At 39.6% G+C, this 27869-nt stretch overlaps 1 protein-coding gene across 4 annotated transcripts; it reads left to right on the top strand.

The window, feature by feature from the left end:
- On the top strand, window positions 1-27869 carry mapk4 (mitogen-activated protein kinase 4). 4 transcript variants are annotated; one of them, XM_088076647.1, is made up of 10 exons: window positions 1-102; window positions 4685-4929; window positions 6956-8406; window positions 9735-9910; window positions 16135-16279; window positions 19438-19520; window positions 19788-19866; window positions 20180-20399; window positions 21776-21941; window positions 22920-27869. In XM_088076647.1, the coding sequence occupies exons 3-10, from the start codon at window positions 8040-8042 to the stop codon at window positions 23868-23870; spliced, it is 2187 nt and encodes a 728-aa protein (XP_087932773.1). In that variant the 5' UTR covers window positions 1-102; window positions 4685-4929; window positions 6956-8039; the 3' UTR covers window positions 23871-27869. The 4 variants fall into 4 exon arrangements, with proteins under 4 accessions (XP_087932773.1, XP_087932771.1, XP_087932772.1 ...); XM_088076645.1 differs by having other exon boundaries at window positions 6953-8406; XM_088076646.1 differs by having other exon boundaries at window positions 6950-8406.

Here is a 27869-nt window from a genome sequence, read left to right as displayed (position 1 = left end):
ATTTCCTCTTCACTACATCCCTCTTGTAACCCTGTTTCATCTCGCTGACACACAGGAGAAGGAGCAGATGCACACCTGGAGGATGTTAAGTCTTCAAATAAGGTACATCAGACAGTTGGTACAGCACTTTCACTTGGTTGTTTTTTGGGAGGGGGTGAGCATTTCTCTGCCACTTTCATTTTTCTAACAGCACCCACTCTCTGATTTAAACCTTCCCTCTGTGATCACAAAGGAACCACTGACCTGTCACCTAATGGCTTGCATTTCTCAAATTATTCATCAAATTTCTGCATCACATGAATTCAACCAAACAATGACATAAAATTAAAAGACTGTGAGGTCTCCAGGTTGATGATGATGAATCACTACTGTCAAGGTCACAGGATTGAGATGTCTCCCACTCTGTTTTCATTTTCACCTATGTATGTGATTAAATGTAGCAGAAGAAGCTCACAAAATCCAGAACCTCCCTGTAACGCTTCTCTGCTCTCCTCATTGATGGAGCCATAAGATCAAGGTGTCACTTTACACTGGTTCATTACATCAGCTGACATGGGCCTCTGTTAACTCCCCGGCTTCTCACCTTTCTGTTAATCCTGTAGCCAGGGGTGGAGCGGAGCCCTCTATTTTTTTTTTTTTTTTAAAGAAATCCAGAGTATTAAAGACCACATTTACTTGCCATTGTTTTGGATCCTTGATTTGCAACTAGTGCTGCCCAGATTACTTTGGCATGGATTCAAATGTATCAGATTTGTCAGCTAAACATTCATTCTTTGAACTCTAGTTTAACAGAAATGGGTTTCAAGATCAGTAATGCTTTCTACACAAATTCCTATCCTGCTTATGTAACTTAGAAATAGCAACATTAGACATGTTTTGCCTCTTTTTATGTGGCAGGAGTTAAGAATTAGTCATCCTCAACATTTGTTGTGTTGTGGTTTCAGAATGATAAAGACAGTTTGGGAACAATTTCTGTTGGATCTACAATATAATTTCTTTCCTTTGGCAACTACAAGCTCCCAGGAAGTGTGTGAGGCTTTGAGGCCAACTTCCGTAGTCCCCAGACAGTGGAATTATAACTTCCAGGTAACTTACATGATGCCATTGGGCCCAAAAACTTCCCTATAGACATACATTGTAAAAGAGATGCCTGTAAATCAGTGGATACATTTTTCGAGCATCACAGTGCCCACAAAATCACTAGTTTTATTATCAGCATTTGATCCATTCTGTCCAATAAGATTGGCAAAATCTAGAGGAGCTGTGCGAATTAATCATTTTAGGTCCACTCAAGTTAGCAGAGCGCTAAACCACAAGTAGTCAGCTCAGCCTGCAGAGGTCTCTGGTGTGCTTGCTCTTTGTGCCCAATGGAGCAGAAGCAGTGCCCGTCATTCGGGTCATTTTATACACATTAGTTGAACGTTTTTCGATTCAAGCACCACTGAGCAACTTTCTTAGGATTGGACAGGGTCCCATCCATAACATTGGATCCAGATCTCTTAGTACATCTATAGGCTGTTATCATGTTTTTTCCCAAATGTTGTACAGATTTTTAAGTGTTTGATTATCTAAAACAGTGCGAAAAATAGTTCATATAGCTGCAGTAAATGGGGAAGATATCTCCCAGGGGAGCATGTCCCAGGACCCCCCTTTGAGTTGAGACTCAAATGTTTACAATGTCTGGCTCCACCCCTGCCTGAAGCACCTCTGCATAATCATTATTACATCCTCCATGACCTTCCTTCTCTTTATCTCTGTTTCTCTCACTGCACTGACTCTCATTTTCTCCGTCTACTCACAATGGGCTATGGGACCTTATAAGTCAACAGAATATTATACAACGCACGCCTATGAGCTCTGGAAAAACTTCTGTTTTCAGTGTGTTCCTGTTGTGCTCTCTATCCATCTTTATGCAGGCCTACTGCCCACTCAGTGCACCAAGGTCACATAGTTTTCAGTGACTGTCAGAAGTTGTTTTTGGAAAAGTAAGAAAACACAAACTAAATCGAAACACAACTCTTATAACCCAAAATGGAGTGTGACAAACTAGTAATGTATCAGATTGTCGGAGGGGATCTTATGGGTGTACTGACTTGCTTAGAGATTGAGCTGGTATCTGATGAAACTTTGAGACAACACATAGAAATGACTGTATTCATTTTCTTTTTCTGGTGATGAAAAAGTGTCATATTTTACCATGACAAGTTAACAGAGCGCTAACTTGTCATGGTTAGCATTAACTGTAATTTTCAGTGAAATCAGGCCCCTGTTTTCAACAAGCATGACATGCCTTTACCAAGCGTATTCATTTTATTTTCACTCCATCTATGACTGTATTTCTCCACAGTGTAGACTTTCTACAGATCTCTTGTACTTGAACAAACTATTTATAATTTGCCATTGGGGGTCCTTGACATGCGGTGGCATCCTTGCAGCTGTAAAAACTATTCATTCTCTGTGAACAAAGCCTCATCTTTAGCTTCTTCTCTGGAGGAATCTCAAACGCACAAATCCAGCACATGTCAGAATAGTAGATAATTATGGTAATGATCAAGCAAGAAGAAGCTGGAGTTTGGTTGGCTGTCCTCAAACAGACCTAGATGACAGATTTTTTATTTATTTTTTTCATTTAACTTTCAGGTATTCTGATGTTATTTCATGTAGGGTGAAGTATGGTAATTTGGGACATGAGGTAAAATGGTAGAAATAAGGTTTTGCATCTTGGACTCTTTAAATATTAACAGACAGTCACCAAATATGTTAGTGCATTGTTATTACAAAATGCTTTACATAAAATAATCATTTTTGTTTATCTGAGAAAGCTAGTATGGCCACACCAAAGTTTCAGACATCCACTAGTCCTGAACTTCCAAGGAAAGCCATGTTGATTTTCTCATGTTGGTAATAAGAGTACTGCAGCTAGAATAATGAGGGATTAACAACAAACATATTGTGTAGGATGTTGCATTATAATAATTGTTTGACTTTTAATCCAAAATATTTTCTTAATTCACTCTACTTTTTATGAGAAAGGGTTTTGAGTGCATTCTTAATGCAGTCAGGTAAAATGGTTCCAAAAATTCAGCTAAAATGGGAAATGTTTCTGAAGTGAAACCAGCATGTTTTTAGGCAACCAGGGCCCATAATGTAATGATGGTGCCATCCTGTAATATTACAGACACTTTTAGTATTTTTGCCACTGAAAAAAGTATTAAAGATGATATAGTGAGTCCATGTCAGCCACATTAGTCCTGATTAGTCATATTTGTTACACACAAGCGAATGCCATGTCCATTGTAGACAATATGTTGCACCAAAGAAACAGTTAGCAAAAGAATGGGGAAAGCATGGCAGAAAAGTTGGACAATATTTTCTTAATAAATAGCCACTGGTTACGTTAAACACTGAATTAATGACTGAACTGATGAATGGATTTAACCATTTAAAAAACAAACATGATTGTCATTTACCTCACTAGCTGTTCCATTTTCCCTGAATATGTCACCGGAGTGAGGAAGGTCACTCAATGTGTTTGAGAGTTCAGACTCTCTTTATTACTGTAAAACTTCAAATAAAAGCCTCGTCCCAATTAAACACCCAGTCCCTTTTAGTAGCTGCTTGTGGCGACACATTTTGACAATAAAGGCCTGTCTCAAGTAGAGACCCGGTCTGGTTGTCATGCAGTCCATTTTTATTGAAGTTCTTTGGATGAATACAACTGGGTTGTTGGCTACTTGCTGGAGTTAACATTAGTTAGCTGCTTAGTTCACACATACAAATATATATGTATCTCTAAACTTTTGTTAATATTGACATACTATACACATGGTTAGCTTGGTGAGAGTCTCCACAACTCAATCATTCAGTTAATTTAACTGAAACCATTAGCACCAAAGAAGAAAGTTTCACTTAGTAAACAAGAGAGACACAAAAAAAAAGAATAATAAAAAAAAAGATTAGTAGAAGACTATTTAAAAAAAGAATTATTATCATTGTTATTTTTTAAATAATTTTTTCAGGCCATTTCTTGCTTTGTTTTTTTTTATTATTTGCTTGTTTTTTTCTGTATTTTTTTTTGTATTTATTTATGTTGTTTTTAAGGGAAATTTTCAGGTAATCTTCTTATACTTGGGACATTTCTTCTTTTGTTTGTTGTTTTTATTACCTTCTTCCCATGTTTTTGAAAAAAAAAACCAAACATATTTCCCATCTTTGCTTAGCAACAGTTTTGTGTTAAGTGTTACTTTTATAATTTATTATAGTTCTCTGCTATATTTATATAAAGAAAATGTATATATAAATAGCGTAGAACTTCAATTAATAGCCCGGGCTATTATTTGCTTTAAACATAGAACTCAGCTGGCTTATATTTGGGACAGGCGCCCTCATGGGACGGGCTTTTAATTCATTTAAGGTAGTATCAAGAGTTTTATTAGTAATCTTAGGTTTGGAGAATGAAATCTGATCCGCGTTCAAGGTTTTTTTGGGGGGGAGGGGGGGGGCTGCAGAGAAAGAGATACTTCATCATCCATGGTGCAGTGTGTGTGCGTGAAGCCACTCTGCTACATGTAGCTGTCTCGGGGTGATCCCTCATCTCCTCTCTCTCTCTCTCTCTCTCTCCCTCTCTCTCTCCCTCTTTCTCTCCCCCTCTTTCTCTCCCTCTCTCATCACTCCTCTGCCACAGAGCGGACAGTCGCCCACAATAACCGGCTCTATCGCAGCCTCTGGCTTATCTCATCACGGCGGATCGCCCCCGGTGGTGCCGACCCGTGCCGGCTGCTCCCCCTGTATCATCTGAATCACACACACATAAGAAAAAGCGAAATGCGGTCGTGTTTCACTTTCTTTGCTTCCAAGGAGCCGTATCTGTCACATCTCTCCCCCGGATCTTTGTTTGTGGACGGCAGGCTGCGGCTGCGTAATGCTCCGGTGAGTACTGATGGTTGCTGTTGTTATCTTTTCTTTCTTCTTCCTCTTGTTATTGCACACCGAGCAGATACTGACACAGATAAGATAACGTGGAGCTAGCTGAGGGGAGAGAGAAGCGCAAGCCTGGCTTGTCGCTTCTGTACTTTTTTCCCTTTTTCTTTTCTTTAGGAAATAAATGGGGCTTTATGTTTTATTAGATGCACTTCAACCTCAGTGTTTTTGTTCTGTCAGAGGGGCGTAACTGGAGTGTATGTAGACACACAAAGACAGCCGCATGAAGCCAGTGTGCAGAGAGGATGCAGCTTTTTTCAGCTTAACTAAAACTGCCTTAAAGCCTGTTGGGAAGTAAATATAATAAAAAATATGGGGAAGAAAGGAATACAGAAGCAGCCAGAGTACAACAGGATGTTCCCCTCTCTGCTTCCACCTCACCTACATATTGACTCAGTTTTAATTTTTTCTGCCTTAACCTAAATCAAGGGATGTTTTAGCCAGTGTGATTTTTCTAAAAATGTTGACAATGGGCTCTAAAATTGCATATTAATACATTTTACTCCACTGCATCAACAATCTGCTATTTCTTTTTAGTTATAACATGCATTCTGGTTGCACAGCCTGAAGAAAAATGAAGAATAAACGCACACAGAGCCCACCAAGCGCCATCTCCAGTGGTTATGCATTATATATAAAGTTAGCCCTGTGCTGCACCTCCCACCCAGCAACACTGTCAGCGCTCCCTCTCTCTTAGTCTCTCTGTTCTCCTCATACACTCTCTCAGCCTCTGACAGTCAGTCTGACTGACTGAACATGTTTGGAAGTGTTTTGAAGGCTGATAAAGAGCAGTTATTGAGCACACACATAACACCACCATCCCCGCCCCAGTTTTTCTAGAGAGAAAAAGAGGGAAAAAGCTAAAGCTTGAGCCTGACCTGAGGCCTTTGACAGCAAGGAGATTTATTTTACGGATTGATGGATTGTTCGAGTCCTTGCAGTCCAGGGATCTAGGGGTACCATAAAGTCAGTATTTTTGTTTTCTACCTATGTGACCTTTCAAGAGGTGAAATGTCAGATATTTCTAATCAGATAAAGTGTGATGAATCTTAACCTGCAACTAAAAATATTTTTTTATTTAAAACAACACTGTCGTGATAATCCTGTCAACATGTCAGTAGTGTCTTACAGTGCAGTGAACTGACATGATTATCTTCTTTGAGCACATTAGAGGATAACTTCAGCATTTTTACATACAAAATGCAATTTTCCAGTGTATCTGTGTCTAAGTGACTGATGTGAATAACAGTTTTTGAAATTGATCCAGTGTTGAGTGAGACGGCAGCAGGCAGCAGCCGTGCAAAGGGCCAAAATGTGAACACATGGGGCAACTTAACACCTCATCTCACTGTTTCTCTATAAAAAGTGATTATTTTTGACACCTTCTCATCCCAGCTCGTCACTTGTTGCTGCTTTGTCAGTGGACCTCCGCATCTGCATATTAGCTCCAGGTATCCTTCTGTATCTGCTATTACATGCCGGAGTGCTGTTCCACGTCTCTCTGCAACATCTCACATCTTGTAAGATTTCAGAACGAGACCACCACTTGACAAGACACCAACAAATACACCAGATAAAGTAAAAGATAAAGAGACACTTCATACTTTGCCACTTTATAACGATCCAAGTCTGAGTAAAAAAATAAACACTTTTTAATGGAGAATATGTTTACATTGTGCCCCTTTGTGTGGCTGCTGCCTTCTCACTCAACACTGGACCAGTTTCAAAAATTGTTGTTCACATCAGTCACTTAGACTTAGACTCAAATACATGGGAAAACAGGGTCCAGATTGTAATATGCTGAAATTAGCCTTTAAATTGCTGCTGTAGATTAGGTTACACTGCCATTTAGTGTTATGCAATGGCAACTCCTGCAACACAGACCCTGTTAACGCTCTGTCTCTGCTGCTGTGTAACTTTCATCTTTATCCTCTGTTCTCTTCACCCCCTTCCCCCTTTTCCTCCCCAGCAGCAGCAGCAGCAGCAGCAGCAGCGACAACAGCAGATGTGTTGAGCAACTCATAGCAGCAGTATCTTTCCACCGTCACCACGATCTGATGCTGAAATCCCTACATTCATGAGAAGGCAACAGGAAGCAGATTACTGAAGGATTAAATGCATGCACACTTATGCACATGCACACACACACAGAGTACCACAGCTCGGGGATTTGACCGCTGTCCAACTGTGGATCTCACTCTGAATGAACTCGTCTGACTGACTGGTATCATGGAAGAAGAGGAGGAGCCAACAGAGTCTCATTGAATTAAACTAACCCCACCTCCTCCCTCCTGCCCCGCCATCAAGGCTTTGACTGGTCGATGTGGATGACAGATTTATTGCAAACACAGCAGTGAGAGAGAGAGAGAGAGAGAGAGAGAGGGGTGCAGAGCCGGGTGTCCGCCTGCTGCTGTCCCATGATGCATCTACACATGTAAGAGCTGGATCAGCCACACAGAGGGCTGTTTCTATGGATACCCCTGCCCTGGGTAGTATTAATAAGACTCACTGATATCCTGCATGTGAACAAAATACAGCGAGAAATAAAAGTACAGCAGCATCAAATAACATCAAAAGAAAAAAAATGTTGAATCTGTTATTTTTATACTGAAGATGCTTCACACTCCTCGTCCTCAAAGGTTGTTTTAAATGTGATACCTCAGCAAGTTCAGTAAAAGGGTGATTTAATAAGAATCCGCCTACACAGGAGGAGAAGAGGAGGTGAAGATGATGCACAAAGACACTTCTTAAGCCTGAAGGAAACATCTTTTTTTCTAATCTCCGACAGCTCAAAATTCTGGATAAAATACTGGGACTTTTGTGGGCCCAAAAAACTGCCACCACCTTTCACCAGACTAGTTGTGGGACTGAATTTGGGTCTTGCTTACATGAGGACAAACATCTACACCAGCTACCTAGAGGAAAAATCAGGTCTTTACTTGAGGTTCTGGACTCACCAGCAAGATGTAACATCATGTGCGTAAGATAAGATAAAGCACTTTTATCAAAGCTTGAGTTACCTGGAATCATCTGTCCCTAACAACCCACTCTGAACTATCATGGCCAGACAGGACACCCCCCTCTTCCTCCACGGCTTTGACCTGGGCGGCCACTTTGTTGACCTTAGACCCCTCGGCACGGGCGTCACAGGCCTGGTCCTCTCAGCTGTGGACCAGCGCACCAGACAGCGTGTGGCAATCAAAAAGCTGGTGATGCGTGATGCCGTGACGGTGAAGCATGCTCTGCGGGAGGTCAAAATCACTCGTAGGTTGCACCATGAAAATGTGGTGAGGGTTCATGAGGTTTTGGCGCCGTATGGACGACCGCTGCCCAGAGACCCGACCCAGCTGAGTGCCCTGTACATCGTCCAGGAGTGCATGGAGACAGATCTGGCTCGGCTGCTGGAACAAGGACCACTACCCACAGGTATGGCACACCTAAGGGAAACAGAAAATATTTTCTTAGAATTTGGACAGTTAAATTCCCATATTTGCTACAGTGAAGTGCTTCATGTTGAACCACTGCTGTGTTGTTGCTGCACTGCTAGCTTTGTTTACCATGTGATTTAGGGTATTTAGTGGCAGCCCTGTTGAGACAATCTTTTACCTAAGACAATACTTTATCCACAAATCACACATTTGAAAATGACATTTCAAAATCATTTAGCTTGTTTGCTTCCACTTCATAAATATGCCCTTCAAGTATTTGAGAGATACAAACCATCATTTTAATGTATGTGTCAAAATGATATTCATAAGCATTAGAAGAATTTTACCCAATATGTGAGTCATTGAGTCTTTCTTTTTCTTTCATTCATTCATGGTATGGTTTTATTTATTTTGACATCCTCAATTTAAAGCTTGATGATATGGAGACAATCAAATATCACAATATTCTTGACCAAATTCCTCAATATCGATATTGTGACTATATTGTAGGGTTCATTACAATTTACAAATGACTACAAATATGCACCATATAGTTCTGTTTCACCATACTTGTTATGAAGAAAATCAAATGTCACAATATTTTTGTTCAAATTCCTTTATATCAATACTGTGATATTATCACTCTCTCTCATGCCTAAATGACAGAATGTGTTGATTTCCACTGACTTGCAAAATGACTCAAATGATCAGCCCCAAAACAATATATTTTACCTTTCTTCCTGTTGCAGTTTTAAATGTGTATTCAACTTAATGAAACGGTTGCAGTTTCACCTCAAAACTACTTGGTTAGTTTTATGAAAAAACATCATGGTTTGCATTAAATGAGCACTTTGGTAACTAACTCATGTTGAGTTAGATGTATGTCACATGAAATAAGTCCAATATGTCTCAACCACAGCATGCTAAACATTGCGTTAGCACAATAGCATTGTAGGGTTTTTATTTTAAAAAGTCAACATTAACTTCAGAACACAAACGCTGGTCTTCTGGGTAAAGTCCTGTGTTTGTTTCATCAGTATGTGGATTTAATGACTAAATGGGTAGAGGCAAATAATAGATCAGCTGGAACAGGCTTGTTAATTTAGATTACATCACTTTACTGTAATGAAGCATATAAAACCAGGAAAAGTCACGATATCAACAGTCATGATATCGATACAATATTGATATATTGCTCAGGCCTATCCCAGCCTATAAGTAAACATATTCACCGAGTTAGAAATAAGCATTTTTATGGTAATTACACAAGAGAGAGAAAAGCAGCGATGCAGTGTATGCTGATACCTGACTTTTGCCCTTGAACAGGTCACGCTACACTGCTGTTCTACCAGCTGCTGAGGGGGCTGAAGTTCATCCACTCAGCGAATGTCCTGCACAGAGATCTGAAGCCTGCCAACATATTCATCAACACTGACCAACTGCTGCTCAAGATCGGAGACTTTGGGCTGGCCAGGATCGTCGACCCTCATTATTCTCATAAGGTAAAAGAGGAGGGAAACCCACCTCACATAAACACATATGTTTGGCTTGATTACACTAGTAGTTGGACATCTTATCTTTTAAAAGTGAAAAGACTTTGATGACCAAACATGACATATAAGATACAAGTGTAAAATATTCATTAACACTAGTACAAACATTTCCAGTCCTAACCCAATTACTCATCTTTTTTGGGGCATGTAAATGTAGCGAATGTGCCAAGTGTTCTTTTGACCAGAGGCCAATGAATGCCTGTGATCATTATTCTCTTTGGGCTTGTGCTCTCTTAAAAAGTTTTAGATTCATTTTATAAACCCATCATCATCAGAGGACAAGCCAGCAAAAAAAAAAAAATAGAAAATAATAATCTGATCTCAGTCCACATAATATTGGCTATGTTATTTTTTCCTGGTACTTTTTCATACTCACTCTGCATAAATGAATCATACTATGAATATTCAAGCCAGGAGTGTTGATAAAGTTTGGAGGATTTTTCACTCTCATCGTTGCAGCCTGACGCAGTGTGGGCTGCTCTGCTGCTGATGGATGAATCTAGGGAGAGTATCGTAATATTAAACATTATCTCTGCTCCCTCTCATTGAGGTAGAGCTGTTATCAGGGAGGAGATAGCTACTCGTCGAGCCCTGGCCCTGTGTGGTTATCAGACAGCAGTGCAGCAATGGATAGGATGGGATACTGGTCCTAAAGAAGCCTCCTGTAGGAAATCTGTAGGTTTGCACACATGCTTTGTCCATCTTGCAATTTTAACGTAGAATAATTGATGTCTGTCCTTTCAATGTGTGGTCTCAGGTAATGTCATTCTGACATCTCATTCTGACAAAAATCGATTTTTAAAAAAAGTACACTTGCAGCCAGAATTTCGAAATGTCAAATCTGAAACTGGAAAGTGTTTGTAACTGCTACACCTCGTTGAATGATTCTACATGTTGCAACTACAGTACAGCCAAGCCATCTTTTTTTCCATGACTGGCATCTCCAATTACACATCCCGGTGTCTGATGTTGCCGACCTGTCTTTCACACAAGGCCTCCTCTCAAGCCCAAACCCTGCTATTAACGTCTTCTTCTCGGTATCAAGTTTTGTGCTAATCAAACCCTGTGATTAGTCTGTCCACTGTAGATAAAGGCTTCTGAGAGATTAATGTGACAATTTACTGCTCCATTGTGCTACTTTATTATGTACGAAGATCCCACAGCAAAACTGTAACACAAGCAGGGCAGGATGTGTGTGTGTCTGGGGGGGGTGTGCGTGCGTGTGTGTGTGTGTGTGTGTGTTTGTATGTTTGTGTGTCTTTTGGAGAGGAGCTCTTGTGAAAGGCGATCTTTGTCAGCTCAGGACACAGGACTGGGGATCAGCTGGGTGCAAACACAGGGGGTGCGTTTGGTGGGGAGGAGGAGGGGGAGGGGTTGACAAAGGGGGAGGCAGAGAACAGATGAGGAGCAGGGTGAGAAGTATTGAGTCAGGGGAGGGCGAAAGGGGGTGAGGTGAAAAGTACAAAGGCAGGGGAAGAAGAAGGATAAGCTAAAGTGCAAAGAGGAGAAACAACGAAAAGAGGCATAAAAAAAGATCAGACAGAAAGAAGTGAGAGAGATGAAGGTAGTTTAGGTCGTGCAGGACGGCAAACAAAAGGTTTACTTCTGTCTCACTGTGTGTGTGTTTGGGAGCATATTTGCTCTCACACTGTGTACCTTCAGAAAGAGAGAACACAGTGTTCAGGCTTGAACTACTCTGCACTGTCACATACATAGATAGATAGATAGATAGATAGATAGATAGATAGATAGCAGGTTGGCTGTTTTTGTCAGAGTAATAAGTGTCTTATATTATGTTTCATGTGCATTTTTTAACATGCATAATGGGGGGTGGGGGGGCTTAATGCCATAACAAGAACTCTATTTCAGCTCATTCAGACAGGATATTTCCCTCTGTCTGTTGCTGCAATATCAGCCTCTTTCTTCAGTTAGCCTCAGAGCTTTGACAACAGTAACGCATTAATAACCCATAAGAGCGCTGGCTGCACATTACACTCTGATTTTAAATTGAGTGCTGACATGGTTTGAATCATTCTGAGTTGGATATTGGGAGTTAGTTAGAAGTCTGCAGCTGGTGGATCTGTCATCCAGTAGAAAATCAGTTTGTCATTGTTCATTAGCTTTAAGATTGTATTACCAGAGTTATGTGTGTGTGCATTTGTGTGTGCCGATGTGTGCGTAAGATGATGCTGGCTATTTGTGATGCAGTGTTGACACCAAAGCAGATGCCTGCAGTGAATGTGCTAGCATCCTCTCCCTTATTTAATAATGCAGAGCCAAAGCGCTGCTTTTTTAGACTTTTTATGTGGTAATGGACGTGGGCAGTGTTGACTTCAGCTGTGACATGAAATTCACAGATAATAATTATAATTTTTTTTTGCCATTAAACAAGACTGGTGGCTCTGTTTTTATGTCTCATTTGTATTGCTCTTATTATAGGGGTCCTTGCATCATAATTGACTTTAGCCAGTTTTTTATCATATGACAGTGATATTGGATGTTTAGATTTTTCATCACCGAATGACCTCTTTTCAATGCAGTATTATTGCTCCAAAAACTTCCCTCCCACCTCTTCTCTGTGCTTCTATAGTATCTTACATGGTCCGCGTGTTATCACAGAGGTTGTGTCAGCACACTGTGACTGCGGTGCATTGAAATGAGGCTGTTTGATGAGCTGTCTAGATGTGCACCTCTGACTACACAGACAAACATTTACTCAGGTGAAAAGAAATGACAGAAGGTTGAGAGGAGAGAGAAGGGGAACAGCGGCTGAGGAAACATTATTTGTGATGTTGTTTACCATCAACACTACCAGGAACTTGGAGTGTGTGTGTGAATGTCACCTGCTGAGGCAACGCTGGATCTGCCCAGAAATTATTCATGACCTGGATGAAGGTGGCAGAAGTGGAGGAAAGGGGAGTAAAGGGAGGCTGTTGAAAAAAAGAAAGAAAAAAGAAGGGAAGAAGTGAGGAAGAGGGGAGTAGATGGATAAAAATAAGTGGAGTGGAACTGTAACTGACAAGAGGAGAAGAAGGGATGAAACAGGTGAGAAAAGAGGTGAAGCAAGGAGGGCGGTGAAAAGGGAGAGATGAGGTGAAGCATAAAGAAAAGAGGAAATGTAGGAGAGACAGTCGTAGCTGCTGGTTGTGGCTCAAAGAAACACTGAGGTGAATCGGGATTAGGGGAGCGGACGGAGAGCAAAGTGGGAGGTGATGACAGTGAGGGAGAGGGTTAACAATGAAGGGAGGGAGTGAATTAACATTTTATTATGGTGTGATAGAGTGTTAAAAACAGTGTAAAAATAGTAACAGAAAAGAGATCAGACACCACATTTGTGCATCTTTTTTTGTGAGACTGTTCAAAGTAGTTTCCAGAGCTGTTTTATGATTATCATAAAAAAAAAATCAGCTATTCCATTGGAAAAACTTAGAGGAAAGCTCAGATGTAGAGACTGACTGGCAAAAAGGGACAGACAGAAGAAAAGGTGAGTGTATGTTTGTTAGACCCAAGAAGCCACCTTAGGTGCTTAAAAAAAATGAGGCTAATACAGAAATGCCAAAAACTGCAGTTCCTTGAATGGCCACTTGAGGCTGGCCCAAAGAGCAAGTCAGTTCTCACAGAGGTCCATATTAAAATGCCCAACTTTTCAGCAGGAATCAACAAGTCTTATACAAAAAAAAAAACAAAAAAACAAAACAAATAAACATTTTGGTCTCTTTAGCTAATTTCCTCCTTTCCCCCTTTGAGTGACAGGCCAGTAGTGTCCTTCTCAGTCAGATCCGCCCCTTGCTCCTCCACAGTTACAGCCTCGTGTCCAAATATGGTCAATTCTGGCTCTGAAAAAACAAGACGGCGGTAGCCAAAATTCCAAACTTGAAGCTCCATAATGGGAGTCCACAAACCATTGAGTGATGTCACAGCTATGTGCATTATTTTTACATTATATGATTAAATCAATGATTCTCAAAGTAGGGTCTGTGGCACCCAGGGCCCTTGAAAAGCGTTTAGATTCATTACTTTAAATGATGATTACATTTTTTCATTCATTCATTATCCAAAACCGCTAATCGGGTTAAAGGTGACAGATGGGCTGGAGCCTATGCCACCTTACAATAGGCAAGGTGATGATCATAACATAATAAAATATTTGTATTATAATCATAATCATTTTTTTTATAATCAGAATCTACATTTTATTTAGATTATGTTTGCACTAAGTGTGAAATTCTGCCTTGGTATGTATATGTATATATATTTGCCTTTGATATGTTGTTAAGATGCAGTGGTACTTGCAGCTAATTGAAATGATATTATTGTTTTCTGGATAGTCTGTATTGAGATGATGCAAATATTTTTAAATCATGTGTAATATCTTTCTAATACATTTGTCTAAACTATAGAGGTCATGTGGGCCCTTGGAACAAAAAATGTTCATAACCTCAGTGTTACACCATCATTGAGCACTCAGCATCCGTTTCTGCTCTGTCATCTGTTGGCACACAGGCAGCAATAGGGGAGGGCATGGATGGGAAGGGGAGGCATTAAGTAAGGTGCAGTGAGGGCAGATGGAGAGAGAGGGAGTAGAGAGTATAAAAAGGGCACACATGACGTGGGGGTAAAGAGGAGAATGAGACAAGAGTAAAGTCGAGAAACAATAAAGCTGAAGTAGAGCTGTAAAACTGAAGTTACAGTATGTCCTAGCTTTTTAATCATGCAACATATGTTTTCTAGAAGTAACTCCTAAGAAAGCTCACCCAGAAAAACTCATTTTGAAAAGAGTCATTTTGATATTTAAAATAAATTCTGCATATGTAGGGACACACTGCTGAAAGGGATGTATACGAGTTGGTGGTCCACAGTGAATATATGCTCTGAGTCATGGCCTGAACCTGCTGATCGAGACAAAATTTACTTGAATATGAAGAGCATTTTTCAGCCGTCAAGTGCAATATAAAACCATTCTGGGCCAGACCTAAAATGTAATCATCAGAGGGGCCATGTCCTGCTTAGAGAGATGTAATGCTGGTCTTACAGGTGGCCACAGATAATTTAACTGGTGTGAGAAAAAGCTCACAGAGCAATTTCTGACATCCATTTGGAGTATGAAAAACTCATCTGGGTCAGAATAAATCCCATGTTGTCATTATGGCAAAAGCCTAGATAGAGTAATTCTGCAAGAAGTACCACATAGATAGGGAGATGGGTTAAAGCTCCAGTGTGTAGGATTTTGGAGGATATATTGGCAGAAATCAAATTTAATATAATAAACATGTTTTCTTTAGTGTATGATCACCTGAAAATAAGAATGGTTTTGTTTTCGTTACTTCAGAATGAGCCGTTTGTTCAGTATTCTTATGTCATTAGTGTAAGCCTGAGGCAGTGAAATTTTGCTCAGCAGAGATATGAGACCAAAAAAAGAATAAAATACAATATTGTAAATGCAGGGATTTAGAGATTTTGTACGGTCGGAGAAAGGAGCAGTTACAGCGAATGAGAGGTGGAGTGAAATATAAGAGGCGACGATAGCATTAATGATAGCAACGGGCAAAAACTTATCATAACACTGTATATAAATCTGGTTTGCATGTAAATACGCACGCCTGTGGCTCATTGCCATGCGCGTCATCATCAGTGTTATTCACAAGGTGAACATTTACAAAAGGAAAAAGCAGAAGGGAGACTTGTCGGAGCAAGCCTAATGAGAGGACGTGTGTTGTTAAACAGCAGAGCATCAAAGGCTCTGTGAAACTCAATAACTACATGTTGAGAGATTCAGGGGGATGTTTCCAACTGCAGAGTGGATTCAGAAGCAAGTTTCCATCCTCATGTAGCTTAGGAAAAATGATGAAGTCTTTGTGGGTGTAAATCAAAATATCCCCTGTGAGCTCAGTTTTCCTTTATGTTGCTGATATTACCAACTTCACGATGCTTCGACTTCAACAAAATAACTACCAGCAAACTGACGGCTAGATTGTGATTAATATGTGCAACTGGAACACCTCATATATATGCAAATGCATGCACATTTACAAGTACACGACTAAATGCTAACTGGTAACAATCCAATCTGTTGAATCACTAATGTAACCACAGTATCAATCTGTTGCTCTGTTGTTTTTTTTTAACTCTTTCCCCTATTTTTCTCTCACTCACACCCTCACCTGTTTCTTCAGGGCTATCTGTCAGAGGGTCTGGTAACTAAGTGGTACTGTTCCCCCCGTCTGCTCCTGTCCCCCAACAACTACACCAAGGCCATCGACATGTGGGCTGCTGGCTGCATACTGGCTGAGATGCTCACTGGACGCATGCCGTTTGCAGGTACCTCTACTGTTTGTTAATCAGTCTCCACTACAGTACTTATGACCTTGATGTGCTGCAGTGACATTATGATACTGCTGATCATTAATTTGATAGCATAATGAAATATTATCATTGCATTAATATTCATCAGACACATCTTATTAATAAGTCTTGTAAGATCTTTCCAGGAAATGTGTTTTTAGGAACTGGCAGGTTTTTTGGTTTTTTTTCTAATATATGTAGGGCTGCAATGGTATGAAATCCTTGCGGTATGATTAGACTACAATCTCAGAAAGTATGATGGTTATGACGCAATTATCAATTTCAGTTACAATGACCCTTAAATGAACTTAACTCTTAACTCCTTTTTGGTTCAAAAACATTTTGTTTTAACTGGACCTTGGAACCTTTTTTAAATTATTTTTTCATTTAGTATGTGTAGAAATTCTTCCCTTTGGAAATAAATAAAATAAAGGTGAGAGTATTCATCGGGTTCAGTGTTTTTTAAATATAGGAAAACAAATATACACAATAACCATTAATCTTCATGTGGACATTAGCGACACCCTTGGTCTCTTTTCAAAAAGCATATGGGGTTTTTCCAGTGGACCTTAGGTTACTGCAGAGAATAAGCTTTGTGGCAAACAAGTGTTTATGATACTTAATAAGTTTGTTCAGCAAGATAATCTTTACAAATGAACATCACTTTTATGATTTTTGAAGCCTAAATGCAATCGCCAGAAGTAAAAAGCCAATGTTAGTCTATAAAGAAAAAACTTAACGTCACCAACACAATGAAGCTGTAAAGCTGTGCTCAGCATGATGATGTTCTGTGGTCTCGTTTAGCCACTTGTTAGCAACAGCCTTTTTTAAGATACATAAAAGCATCAAAATTCTTAAGTGGAGTATTTACTGACATACTTTATGACATTGTACAAGATGTGAAAATATTTCAGGCATCTAACCAAAAACCCATTGACTCTGAGACAAGGGAACCAGGACTGCTGAAATGCTAACTCATTTCTGGGTTTTAGAACTCATTCCTGGGGCGCTCTATTGCAATTTTTGATTAATTCTGCAGCACTAATGTAAAGGTAAAAAAAATAATTTGATTGCACAGCCTTGTTATGTGATAATAAGGATAGACACGCACAGTTTGTAAGGTTCAGTTGAGCACTCTTGTATATGCATTTGTTGCATCAGTATTGCAGTATTAGTATGCATGGTATGTGAAAGTGACACCAGACCACCTTAGCAACAACAGCCTAGGATAGTACAGTACATTAAAATCTGGCTTCTTTGAGTGGATAACTAAATACAGTCTCACAGTCAGGTAATATTGTGTCTTTTGTTATCTTATGCAAAATTCGTACCAGCAGAGACGATAACTACATTACAAGGTTGCATCAAGTGAGAGCTCAGGATCATTCTGTCCAAAGTGTCCTCCACCAAAGATACTTTATTCTCCTTCTGCAGACTACTTCTTTGCCTGACCAGAATAACAATGATGATAGAGAAATTCTCGCTGTCTGAAGCAGATGTAGTTCCTCCTGACAGGCTGATTTGACCTCCATCAGCCCTCTACACCACAGGAGAGATGGTGCCACAAACTCAATCGCGTCATCTGTTCCCTGGTGTTTCTCTCTGCTAGAATTTCACACATCTACTGTTATAGATGTTTGCCTTGCTTTTCATGCAAGCACCAGAGTTTACATGGCACCACATCATTTTTGTTTACTATAGGAGAAGCAATGCAAGTACACTACCAGTGCTTGCAAATATCTTAGAGTTGTGACTGTGTTGTTATAGCACCACCTGCTGGTGTTTAATGGGAACATTTCCGTGCACATCCACATTGCATCACATGGGTGGTAAAATGCTGCTGCTCTGCTCTGGTTTGAGCTAAAAAGAGCATATTGCACATCTGGTTACACCACAGTGACCCAAAATATCTGTTTGTGTTTTGCCCCGTCTAGGGATGACCAGGACATATCATGAACTATGTCCCCATCTTCCCCCAAATTCCAAGCAGCCACAAAAACAACTCATTGAATGTGCAAGCACTTTGAATTACTTGCAATTATATATAAACATACCAATATTTTAATTAGACTCCAGGATGGACGAGACCAACAAAACAAACCAAAATATCTAAATAATGAAGCAACAAAATCTAACCTGGAAGGAAAAAAAGAATCCAAAATATATTTATTAAAATCCCCAATTTGATTAAGCAGGAGGACAGAAAGTTTACAAAATAGGCAGCCAACCTCTAATACCTCCAGCAGAAAAACATTTTGGGTGTCACACCTTGGCTATAAACAATCTTTGTACATGTCCTGTGGCCACTTGGGAAAGGAGGAAGACGTGCCTTCACTGCCGCCGAGCCAACGCCATTGTGGCTCTTTATGGGAAGCCTGTCATTACTGCACGCCAGTCTCCTGCCAGAAGCGCCGACCAATCATCTGCTCGGCCTGGCACACTTACTTGCAAACACAGAGACACTCGCACATGCTCACAATCACAGAAAGTCACACAAGAATACAAAATACCACCACAGTCATAACAGTCCTCAAAACATCAGTTGTCAAAAGTAGATTTTCAGGTTATAGTTGTTTCACATTAGGATTTAATCATCGTTGAGGTAAAGATGTGAGATGTAAAGAAAGATGTGAGATTTTTATATAACCTCCTGTACAAAGAAGTGCTGTCCAACTGGTTGTACTGCAGAAACAAAACGCCCTGGTGAATAAAATGCTGTGTCCTCACAGTTAGGGTGTGAGCAGAAAAACAACATGCCTGAATTTTCAACCTTCACTATTCTACTAGTATTTGATTCAGGTCGGGTTTACTCTTAAACCAATCAATAATCAGAAGGAGGCCAAAGAAATTAAGATGCAACAAGTAACCTAAATTGCTGTTCTGATATTCGGGTTTTCTAGAGGTGATTTCTATAGTTTTTCAATTTAAAACTATTTTGATAATACATTGCAGTGTTCTATCCTATCTGTTGAGTTTTTAGTGACCTTCGTTACCATACCTTTTCTTTCACTTGACAGCTTAAACCTCCTAGATATTCCTGCTTGACTCTAATTGGCCACAGTCTTTTTCTGCTTATGTAACTGATCCTTGGTCTCTTCTCTGCTTGTCTCTGATTGGATGGTTCCCTCTCCCAGGAGCTCATGAGCTGGAGCAGATGCAACTGATTCTCGACACAGTGCCGGTGCTGAGAGAGGAGGACAGGCAGGACCTGCTACAGGTGACGCCTCAGTGGCTGCTGCTAGTCATATGTCTGCAAAGTGATTGTTTAAATATGGAACAGGGTGTCATGTTGTTTGCAGTTTTAGACTGCAGACCAGGTTAAATGTGCACACAACTCTTTCCATCAAAGGCTCTGTCTGTGGGTTGCTTTCAGCAAGAATCTGCTTTCTAGAAGCAATTAAATCAGTGTCTCGAAATGTACAAAAAAAAGTAACTACAGCAGAGTTATGCACATATTTTAACCCCCCTGTTGTCCTTTTCCCAGGTGATGCCTTCATACATCAGTCATGGATGGAGAGTCAAGAAACCATTTTCTGAAGTGTTGCCTGAAGTGGATGCTCAGGGTGAGTGGAGGGAATTGAGAAGTGGTAAGACGAAGAAGGTCAAGCAGTATGAAACAGAACGGGGACAAACAAGAGTAATGGGAGATGTGAGGAGTGAAAAAGAACCAGAAGACAGCAGCTTCACTGAGCTGTGAAGGATGTGAAAAGATGATATAGTACACTGTAAAGGTTTGGAGGTCTACCACAAATAATTTAATCCTGCATGAGTGAGGATGCATGATAGTATTTTTTCAAGAACACACTTCATGGACACTTCATTCATTTCATTGCCTCTTCCTCCCTCACTGATGCTTTCTTCCTCTTCTCTTCTCAGCTGTGGATTTCCTTGAGCGTATCTTGACCTTTAACCCCATGGATCGGCTGACAGCTGAAGCAGCGCTGTCCCACCCCTTCCTCCAACAGTACTCCTGTCCAGAGGACGAGCCCACTTCATTGCATCCCTTCCGTATCGAGGACGAACTGGAAGACAGCCTTGTCACCGAGCAAAGCCTCAGCAACAGCAACAGTCAGGCCTCCAGCATCCACTGGGAGAGGTGTGTGGATCTGCATTTTTATGCACTGAAGTTGAGGTTGTTTTCCATTCTTTTTTAAATATGCTTTAATCCAGAATTCATATTGTATCAGTTTGCTAGTGCAACTTTAGTTTATTTAATTAAAAGACCTCTGTTGACATCATCAGTGACCACTTATCTAAATGCAAAACTCTCAAAACGAATACTTGGCTGACCTACCAACGCTTTGCATTTTCAGGTTATGCACTGTTTTTATTTGAAGTGACATGCAATACTAACCTCTGATTGGGGGCTAATATGCAATCATATCGCAGTTGGTGTCACAAATTGTGATTTTGCTACAATGTGGGTACAGATTTCTGTGGTTGTAGTCCTGCTGACCTTCGCTTCATTAAAGGATTTAAGTGCTTGTATAATTGTAACAGTCTTAACTTTATCTGACTTCCAGTCCAACACTGAAGATCATAAATTTTGGATGGATACACATTGTGTTTCCAGAGTGTTTTTACCATTTTACTACATAACTGAATCCAGCAGCCATTCAAGTCTGACTTGGATTTTAGTGAATTTTAGCTTTTAGTCTATTTCATGGTTAGGTAACACACAAAAAATATTAGTTTCTATGTGGTTCTTTGGTGTAAGTTGAGATGCTATATAGCACCAATGACCCACAAAAAACTTTTAAAGCCCCTGTGTGGTTCTATAGAGGTTCTTCTTTTTCCAGGAAGTTAAACTAAAACAAGCTGAAGAACCAGTAGAGAAACTTTTAACAACTGTATTGTTCTTAAACGTTTTCTACAAGATATTCAGTACACTAAAACAGCCCCCACACAGTGTATTTCCAGAGGATAAAACATTAGAGAAGTGACTTTTTGCTCCCTTGTGCACGAAATTATTCCAGGTTAGTTAAAGTAACATGCTGTGTTTCTCAGTAAAAATGTAATACATATTATATTTATTTTAAGCCAACATTTCACAAGAAATGATTAATAATCACTCATATTTCAATTTGAAGTGCCATTTAGAAGCATATTGACTTGTTCATTATACTATCTGGCATCATTCAAGGGTCTCCAGACACATGAATTTAAGTATAGTACTTTACGGCACTTTTAAAGGTGACATACAATATCTATAGAGGTACCCCTATGATTATGAACCAAAGACTAAGTTTTGGGTGTTGCGTTTTTGTGTGAGTGCATGTTTCCCAATATCTTATACATAAAGCACTGAAAAAATGGAAAGTTAAAGTACAAATATTTGTTGGAACAGAAACATCTGGCACAGCATTATGAGACACAAGAAACTCAGATTCCTACTATAAATAAGCGTGTCAGACTGAATATACTGCATAGTGAAGTTATCATAAGTCTAATATGAATAGTTTATTTCTGCAGGTATGAGAACAGTTTATCAACAGATGTGTCCTGGCAGCAGTCAGGCGGTGGGTGTCACTGCATGCCCCCCAGACATGTCACCTCTGACCTTGGAGATACGACAGAGGACGAGGAGGTGCAGAGAGACCCACGGGCCAGCTCCACCACTCTGTTAGAGGAGGCGCAGGTTGGATATGCTTTGTCATTTTTTAACTTGGGTATAACCATTTGCTTATTTTAATGAATTGAAATTGGTGCCCATGTTAGTCTATTATGCACATTTTGTTTTCTCTCATTCTTCTGAGTAGAAAAATCACATTACAAATAACTATCCAATAAGAGTTAGATGTGCTTCACCACCTGCTATTTGGCAAATGAAACTTTCATCATGAATTTCATGAATCCCCACTGTTTGAATATAAAACAAACAATCAAACACTGAAATGCAACTATCTTGTTGTTGCTACCCTTTTTTGAAGTAGTTTATAATAGTTTTGTTTAATAAATGTTATCAATTGTTATAAATGCTTTAATGCAATTATTCTTATGGGATGTTGCACAATGGTACAATGATGTTTAAGGGCAACGTTCAGACAAACATTCTTAAGAAAAGACATAATATTCCATGTTTATTAATTTTTATATGACATGAATTTTAAACTTAAGGGCTTTTGAATATTTTCCATGAGTATTTATTTAAACCTTTTTATAAAAATCTTAAACATTAATCCTCTTTTCTTTCTTTATGGTATTGCCTTTCTTTAAGGTAATGTACCCAAAAGTGAACCCCTAAAAAAAGTATTGTACACTTGGTCTATTTTATGACAAAAAAAGCTTTATAATGCCTACTGTAGAGGGTTTATTTTTTTGTCATATAGTCTTCCTGCATATGTCATGCAACATTCAGTCTGGTAGCAGGGCCTACACAATGTAAGTGCACTGTGTCTTTTAAATCCAAAACTGTCTTTAGTGTCAGTGTCTTGGACTTCATCTGGTTAGATTTTATTGCTGTTACAATTCAACACATAAAGGATATATAGTAAACAATTAGAATGAGTGGAATCAGTTCAATATATAATACAACTGTAAACTTCACAGTACTATCTTCCCTATTTATTACATTCTCTCTCCCCACCTCCTACTAACCATCTATATTATTATTTAGGTCGACCCACGCAAGTATTCCCACAGCAGCTCAGCTGAACGCTTCCTGGAGAACTCTCACTCCTCCCTGGAACGAGCCTGTGGTTTGAGCTATGGGGAACTGGACTGTGGCCGCTCCTGTGACTACAAAGTGGGCTCTCCTTCATATCTGGATAAAATTGCCTGGAGGGAGGGCAAGCCTCAACACTACTCAGAGCCAAAGCTGATCCTGGATCTGTCTCATTGGAAGCGAAACACTAACAGCCTCCCTGTGCCTGCTGAGCCCATTGGTAGCAGCGCGGAGGACCTGGGGGAGATGAAAGAGGAGGAAGAAGAAGAGGAAGAAGAAGAGGAGACGGGGGATTTATTCCAAGAGATCTCTCGCTGGGTGGAGAGCACCCAGTCTCGCCTGCACTCGCCCAGTCCCAGTCCTTCTTTGGAGCCTCGCTCACCCTCCTGCTACACCTCCTCTCCTCCTCTTCCTCTCTCCCCGACTGACCTCCCAACTCCAGTCTTCCACTACACAGAAGTTGTGCGGCAAGCTGAATATGATGAAGACAGACTAAGCCCTCTTCAACCTGTCACATCTTCCTCTAATTCCCTTCCCTCACTTCTCCCCTCATCTCCCACGACTCCACTTCCTCCTCAGTCACCTCAAACAGCGTCTCCCCCCGTCTCGCCACTTTTTCCTTCTCAAGTATCTCAACCACTTTCCTCTACTTCCTCCATTTCTCAGCCAGTGAACGATGACCCCTTGGAGTCACTTCCTGTCAAGCAAAAGGACCGGCTGTTCGACCTGGACGTGTTCATATCCCGAGCGCTGAAACTGTGCAGACAGAATAAGGAGAAAGCAGACGGGAAGAAAGGAAGAGACGGCGGATGGAGGGAAGAAAGCAAACAGACAAATATTACCAGAAAGTTGCCCAGACTTCCAGAGCACAGGATTCCACCTCCGCAGACTCCCAAGTCTTGATGTTGAACTCCAGCTTCAGGTCCAACACAGTATAGCATCATAATGGGTAGCATTTCAAAATGCTCATAGTGCTTTACATAGTGACGGGTGTCCATGGGTGAATATGCTGCTTAAACATTAGACCTTAGTGTTAGCGGTCTTTTTGTTACCATGGCAATGACACGCTACACGCTGTGACTAAAACCCTCACTTAAACAAGCAATCCTGCAGCTTTGTCATGAGGGGCTCTCAGGCAATAAGAGGTCACAAAGCAGGTTGGGGTGAATATGAATAACCATGCTTAGCACTGCAAATATCAAGGGTTCCTACTAAGTCAGAATATTAGAAATAATCGCTCAATTAATGATCGATCAAATACTGTCATTTAAAGATCGGTTAAAACTTGACAAACTTGATAGCGACTTATTCTGTGACACAAACATCTGCATATAACAAAGAGTTATTCGGGCTCCTATGCACTGGATAACAGTAACCTACGGGAGAGGGATCGTTTGTTATGTTTTGATCCCTCGCTCTGTGTCAGTTTTTCAAAAGTCAGGCAGTCTTCCAAAGGTGATGTTCACTGAATAATGATGACGACACAGGAAACGCTTCTCCGACTTTCTCTGAATGTATTAACCAGAGGTGTGGACTTGAGTTAAAACTTTGATGATTTTAAACAGGACTTCAGAAAATCAAAAAAGACTTGCAACTCGACTTGGACTTTATTAACACCCAAGTCTTGTGGTTTAACTCGGACTTGAGCCTTTTGTCTTGAAAATACTTGATACACTCCCCCAAGCCCAAAGATTTAGTTCACATACAAAAAATCCACAGTGGTCAACAAAAACCACATTGCATTAAGCAAAACATGTGGGTCAAAAATTACAGATGGCAATGCACAAGTTCCAACTTCTACATTTTAAATTGCTCAAAGAACAGTAAGTCAAAGCTAAAGAGCGAGCTAATGCTTAACTAACATTAGCTTAACACCTAGGTAACTTTTTAACAAACTTGTTTTGACCAATGTAAAACTTTTATTATGTAATATTTTTATTGAAGAAAACTTTAGGACTTGTTTAGGACTGAACTCAACTTCATACTTGTCAGTCTTGACTTTAGACTTGACTCAGGACTTCCTTATCTTTTCATGGCACTTGACTTGGGACTTGAGACTTACTTGTGACTTGTGAAACACTGACTTGGTCTCACCTCTGGTATTAACTTAAAAATAATCACTCAAATAATGCTACATGGTGGATCATAAGGATTATATTTGTTGCTGTTTTAACACTCACACAGTGACGCGATGAGCTCCGTCACTGCTACATGCCTTGTAAACTTGTATAGATCTGTTGTCTTATTTAATTAGCATATTTCTCAAGACTGTTGTTAATGATGTTCTTGTGTTGAAAGTATTCTTTGCTGAATGCTAGAGCACAATTTCCTGTTTATTTGGAGTGAGTTTTGTTTTGTTTAAATGTGAAATGCTCTATCATAATAATTTAATGCTCTAGTTCAGTCGTAAATAGTTTTATATTCTGTCTGCCTGATGCACCAAACAAGGTCATCATTTGCTGTACACTTAGTGCAAAGATACTATCCATAGAGAGCCAGATATGTCACCATACTGCTCACTTAAATGTTAGCCACAGAAAGCTATAATGCAAACAACAGTAGCCTATATTTTGGAGAATGTAGATCCTTTACAACCTTTATAGGTAATTATTTGTACTCAAAATTCCTCAATGCTGCCCAGTAACCATATTAATATATGGAAAATAACCAAAACATATATTTTGAAATACTTTTCTATCTAGCGTGTTACAGTAGACCCTCAGAATGTTATTCATCTGATGTCTCCCCTCTAAGGTAACCAAATCAGGTAAAAGATACAGGAGAAGATGCACGTTATTAACAGATGAGGGTTTTTGGCGTGTGCCTCGTACTTTCTCAATCAATGCATCTAACATTCACTTCACTTGTCAAACTAAAATGCTGATTGTAAGCAGTGGCACCAATGAAAATCTTGGGGTGGCACACCAAAACCAAAAGTCATAACTGAATTTCATTAATTTGATCATGTTGTGGAAGTATATAAGCTAGTAAAAAAAATTATGTCAATATGGAGAGTTAAGGAATCACATACTGATATACTTTTTTTTCTTATTTTACTATTAATATTACTAATGACCTGAGACTCTAGCACAGTTAACATTTTGAGTTCCACAACAATCGTGTTTTTAACATGTTATGAATCTATACATGTATTAGGCGATTCATTGTTCCTCAAATTGGGTGGCTGTCCTTTTCTTTAAAAAGACTAATTTAGAAATTAATTTAAGAATTTGATGGATTTCATTGATTGTAAGGAAGAAAACATTTACTGGACCGAGTTTTCTTAAGTTTAGGGGAGACTTGTGGGAACCGATAGAACCCGATTAAATTCAGATATCTCGAGGTTAGAGATTCACCCCTTTGAAAATGGCCATGCCCTTTTTCCCTTTTGCTAAAATGTATCCTAATTTTGGAGTGTTATCTAGTCATCCTCCCAGCAAGCTATGCCAGCATGTTTGGCACCAGTGGATGCCTTTAGTTGTCTAGTCTCACAACATATGTTGAAGCTCACTTAAAAAAACGAGTAAAGACAATAATGTTGGCCTCCATTGAGATAGTATAAAAATGTCATTATAATATTCTGCTGAGCTAGTGCCATCAAAGAAATACAGATAAATTCATGTTTTGTGACTTAAAGTCAGTTAAATCCATGTTATTCTGTAAACTGGTAGAAACAGACATCTTCCATCCCTGGTTTCACCGTTCATATGTACCACAAGGGTATTGGGAACTCCAGAGGCACAATACTGAGATGCATAAAACACACTGCCAGCACAGCTAAAACACCATAGAATAAGACGTGTTTTATCTGTTAAATTATCTGTCAGTGCAGTGTTTGATACCCATTCTGACTAGGATAACTTCCAGTTCTTTCATACCCTCTTACATATTCATTTTAATCCTCATTCTGCACAGAGAACACTGGGACACTGATCGTGTAGCAAGAGCTGACAGCCTAAGTCAAGATGACGTCCACTTTCTCACAATGCAGCAGCTGTATCTCTTGCTGTGCTGTTAACAGCTGTTTTTGTTAATGCTCATGTGAAGTTGGTCTAAAAATAGTTAACTTCACATACACAAGTTGTGAGCAGATCAAAAATTGCACATCATATGAGCCATATGTGACAATTGCTAACAGTACAACATACTATACAGTAAAGCCAGGTATATTCTTTCATATTAACAGTAGACATGAAGCACATTTACAGTCACTAGCACATTTAGAAATGCAGGTTTTCCTCAACAATGACTGCAACTATTTCACTCTGTCAATGTGGAGTTTTATCAATAATTTATCTGTATTAACCATACTTGAGCTGGATTACTGGACTAACTGACAGAAGTTGTCAAGAAAAGAAAATCTGTATTTTTTTCTGATTCAAAGCCATTTATCCATTTATAAGATAGAAGCTGTGCTGCAGTCAAACTAATAGAAAAGGAATCTAGTTTTTACTGATGCAGGTCTAATGATCACATTTTGCATTATACAGTTTTCTCTGCAGGTAACCTAAGCCAGCAATAACACCATCGACAAAAAACACAAACATACTGTAACACATATGGTTACTGAGCCGAAATTAAATCTTTTAAGTGTGTAAAGAAATGTAGAAAATGTGCCTCAGTACACCTTGATGCTTCCAGCTTGCTGAATGTAACATTTCCTCTTCCCTTTGCATGGCTTTCACAACTACTCAAATAGCTTCGTTGTTTTTATTATGTGTCAGTTTTTCAGACTGTCATCATTCTGTGGGCTTTTCTTTCTTTTGTACGTGCTTCAAGGAGGCCTCGGCTCTTTATTTGAGAGAAGCTGTGAGGTTTTTAAATGCTCTATATTGATGGATAGAATCTCTTTTTGCAGTTTCTGTTTTTGCTTAAAAATTAATAAAACTACTTAAACTATTA

This window comes from Plectropomus leopardus, chromosome 4 (assembly GCF_026936395.1).
Source record: "Plectropomus leopardus strain MGB_pleo_1.0 chromosome 4, ASM2693639v1, whole genome shotgun sequence".
NCBI lineage: Eukaryota > Metazoa > Chordata > Actinopteri > Perciformes > Serranidae > Plectropomus > Plectropomus leopardus.
The sequence above is the reverse complement of the archived record's forward strand: the minus strand, read 5'-3'. Positions and strand labels throughout refer to the sequence as shown.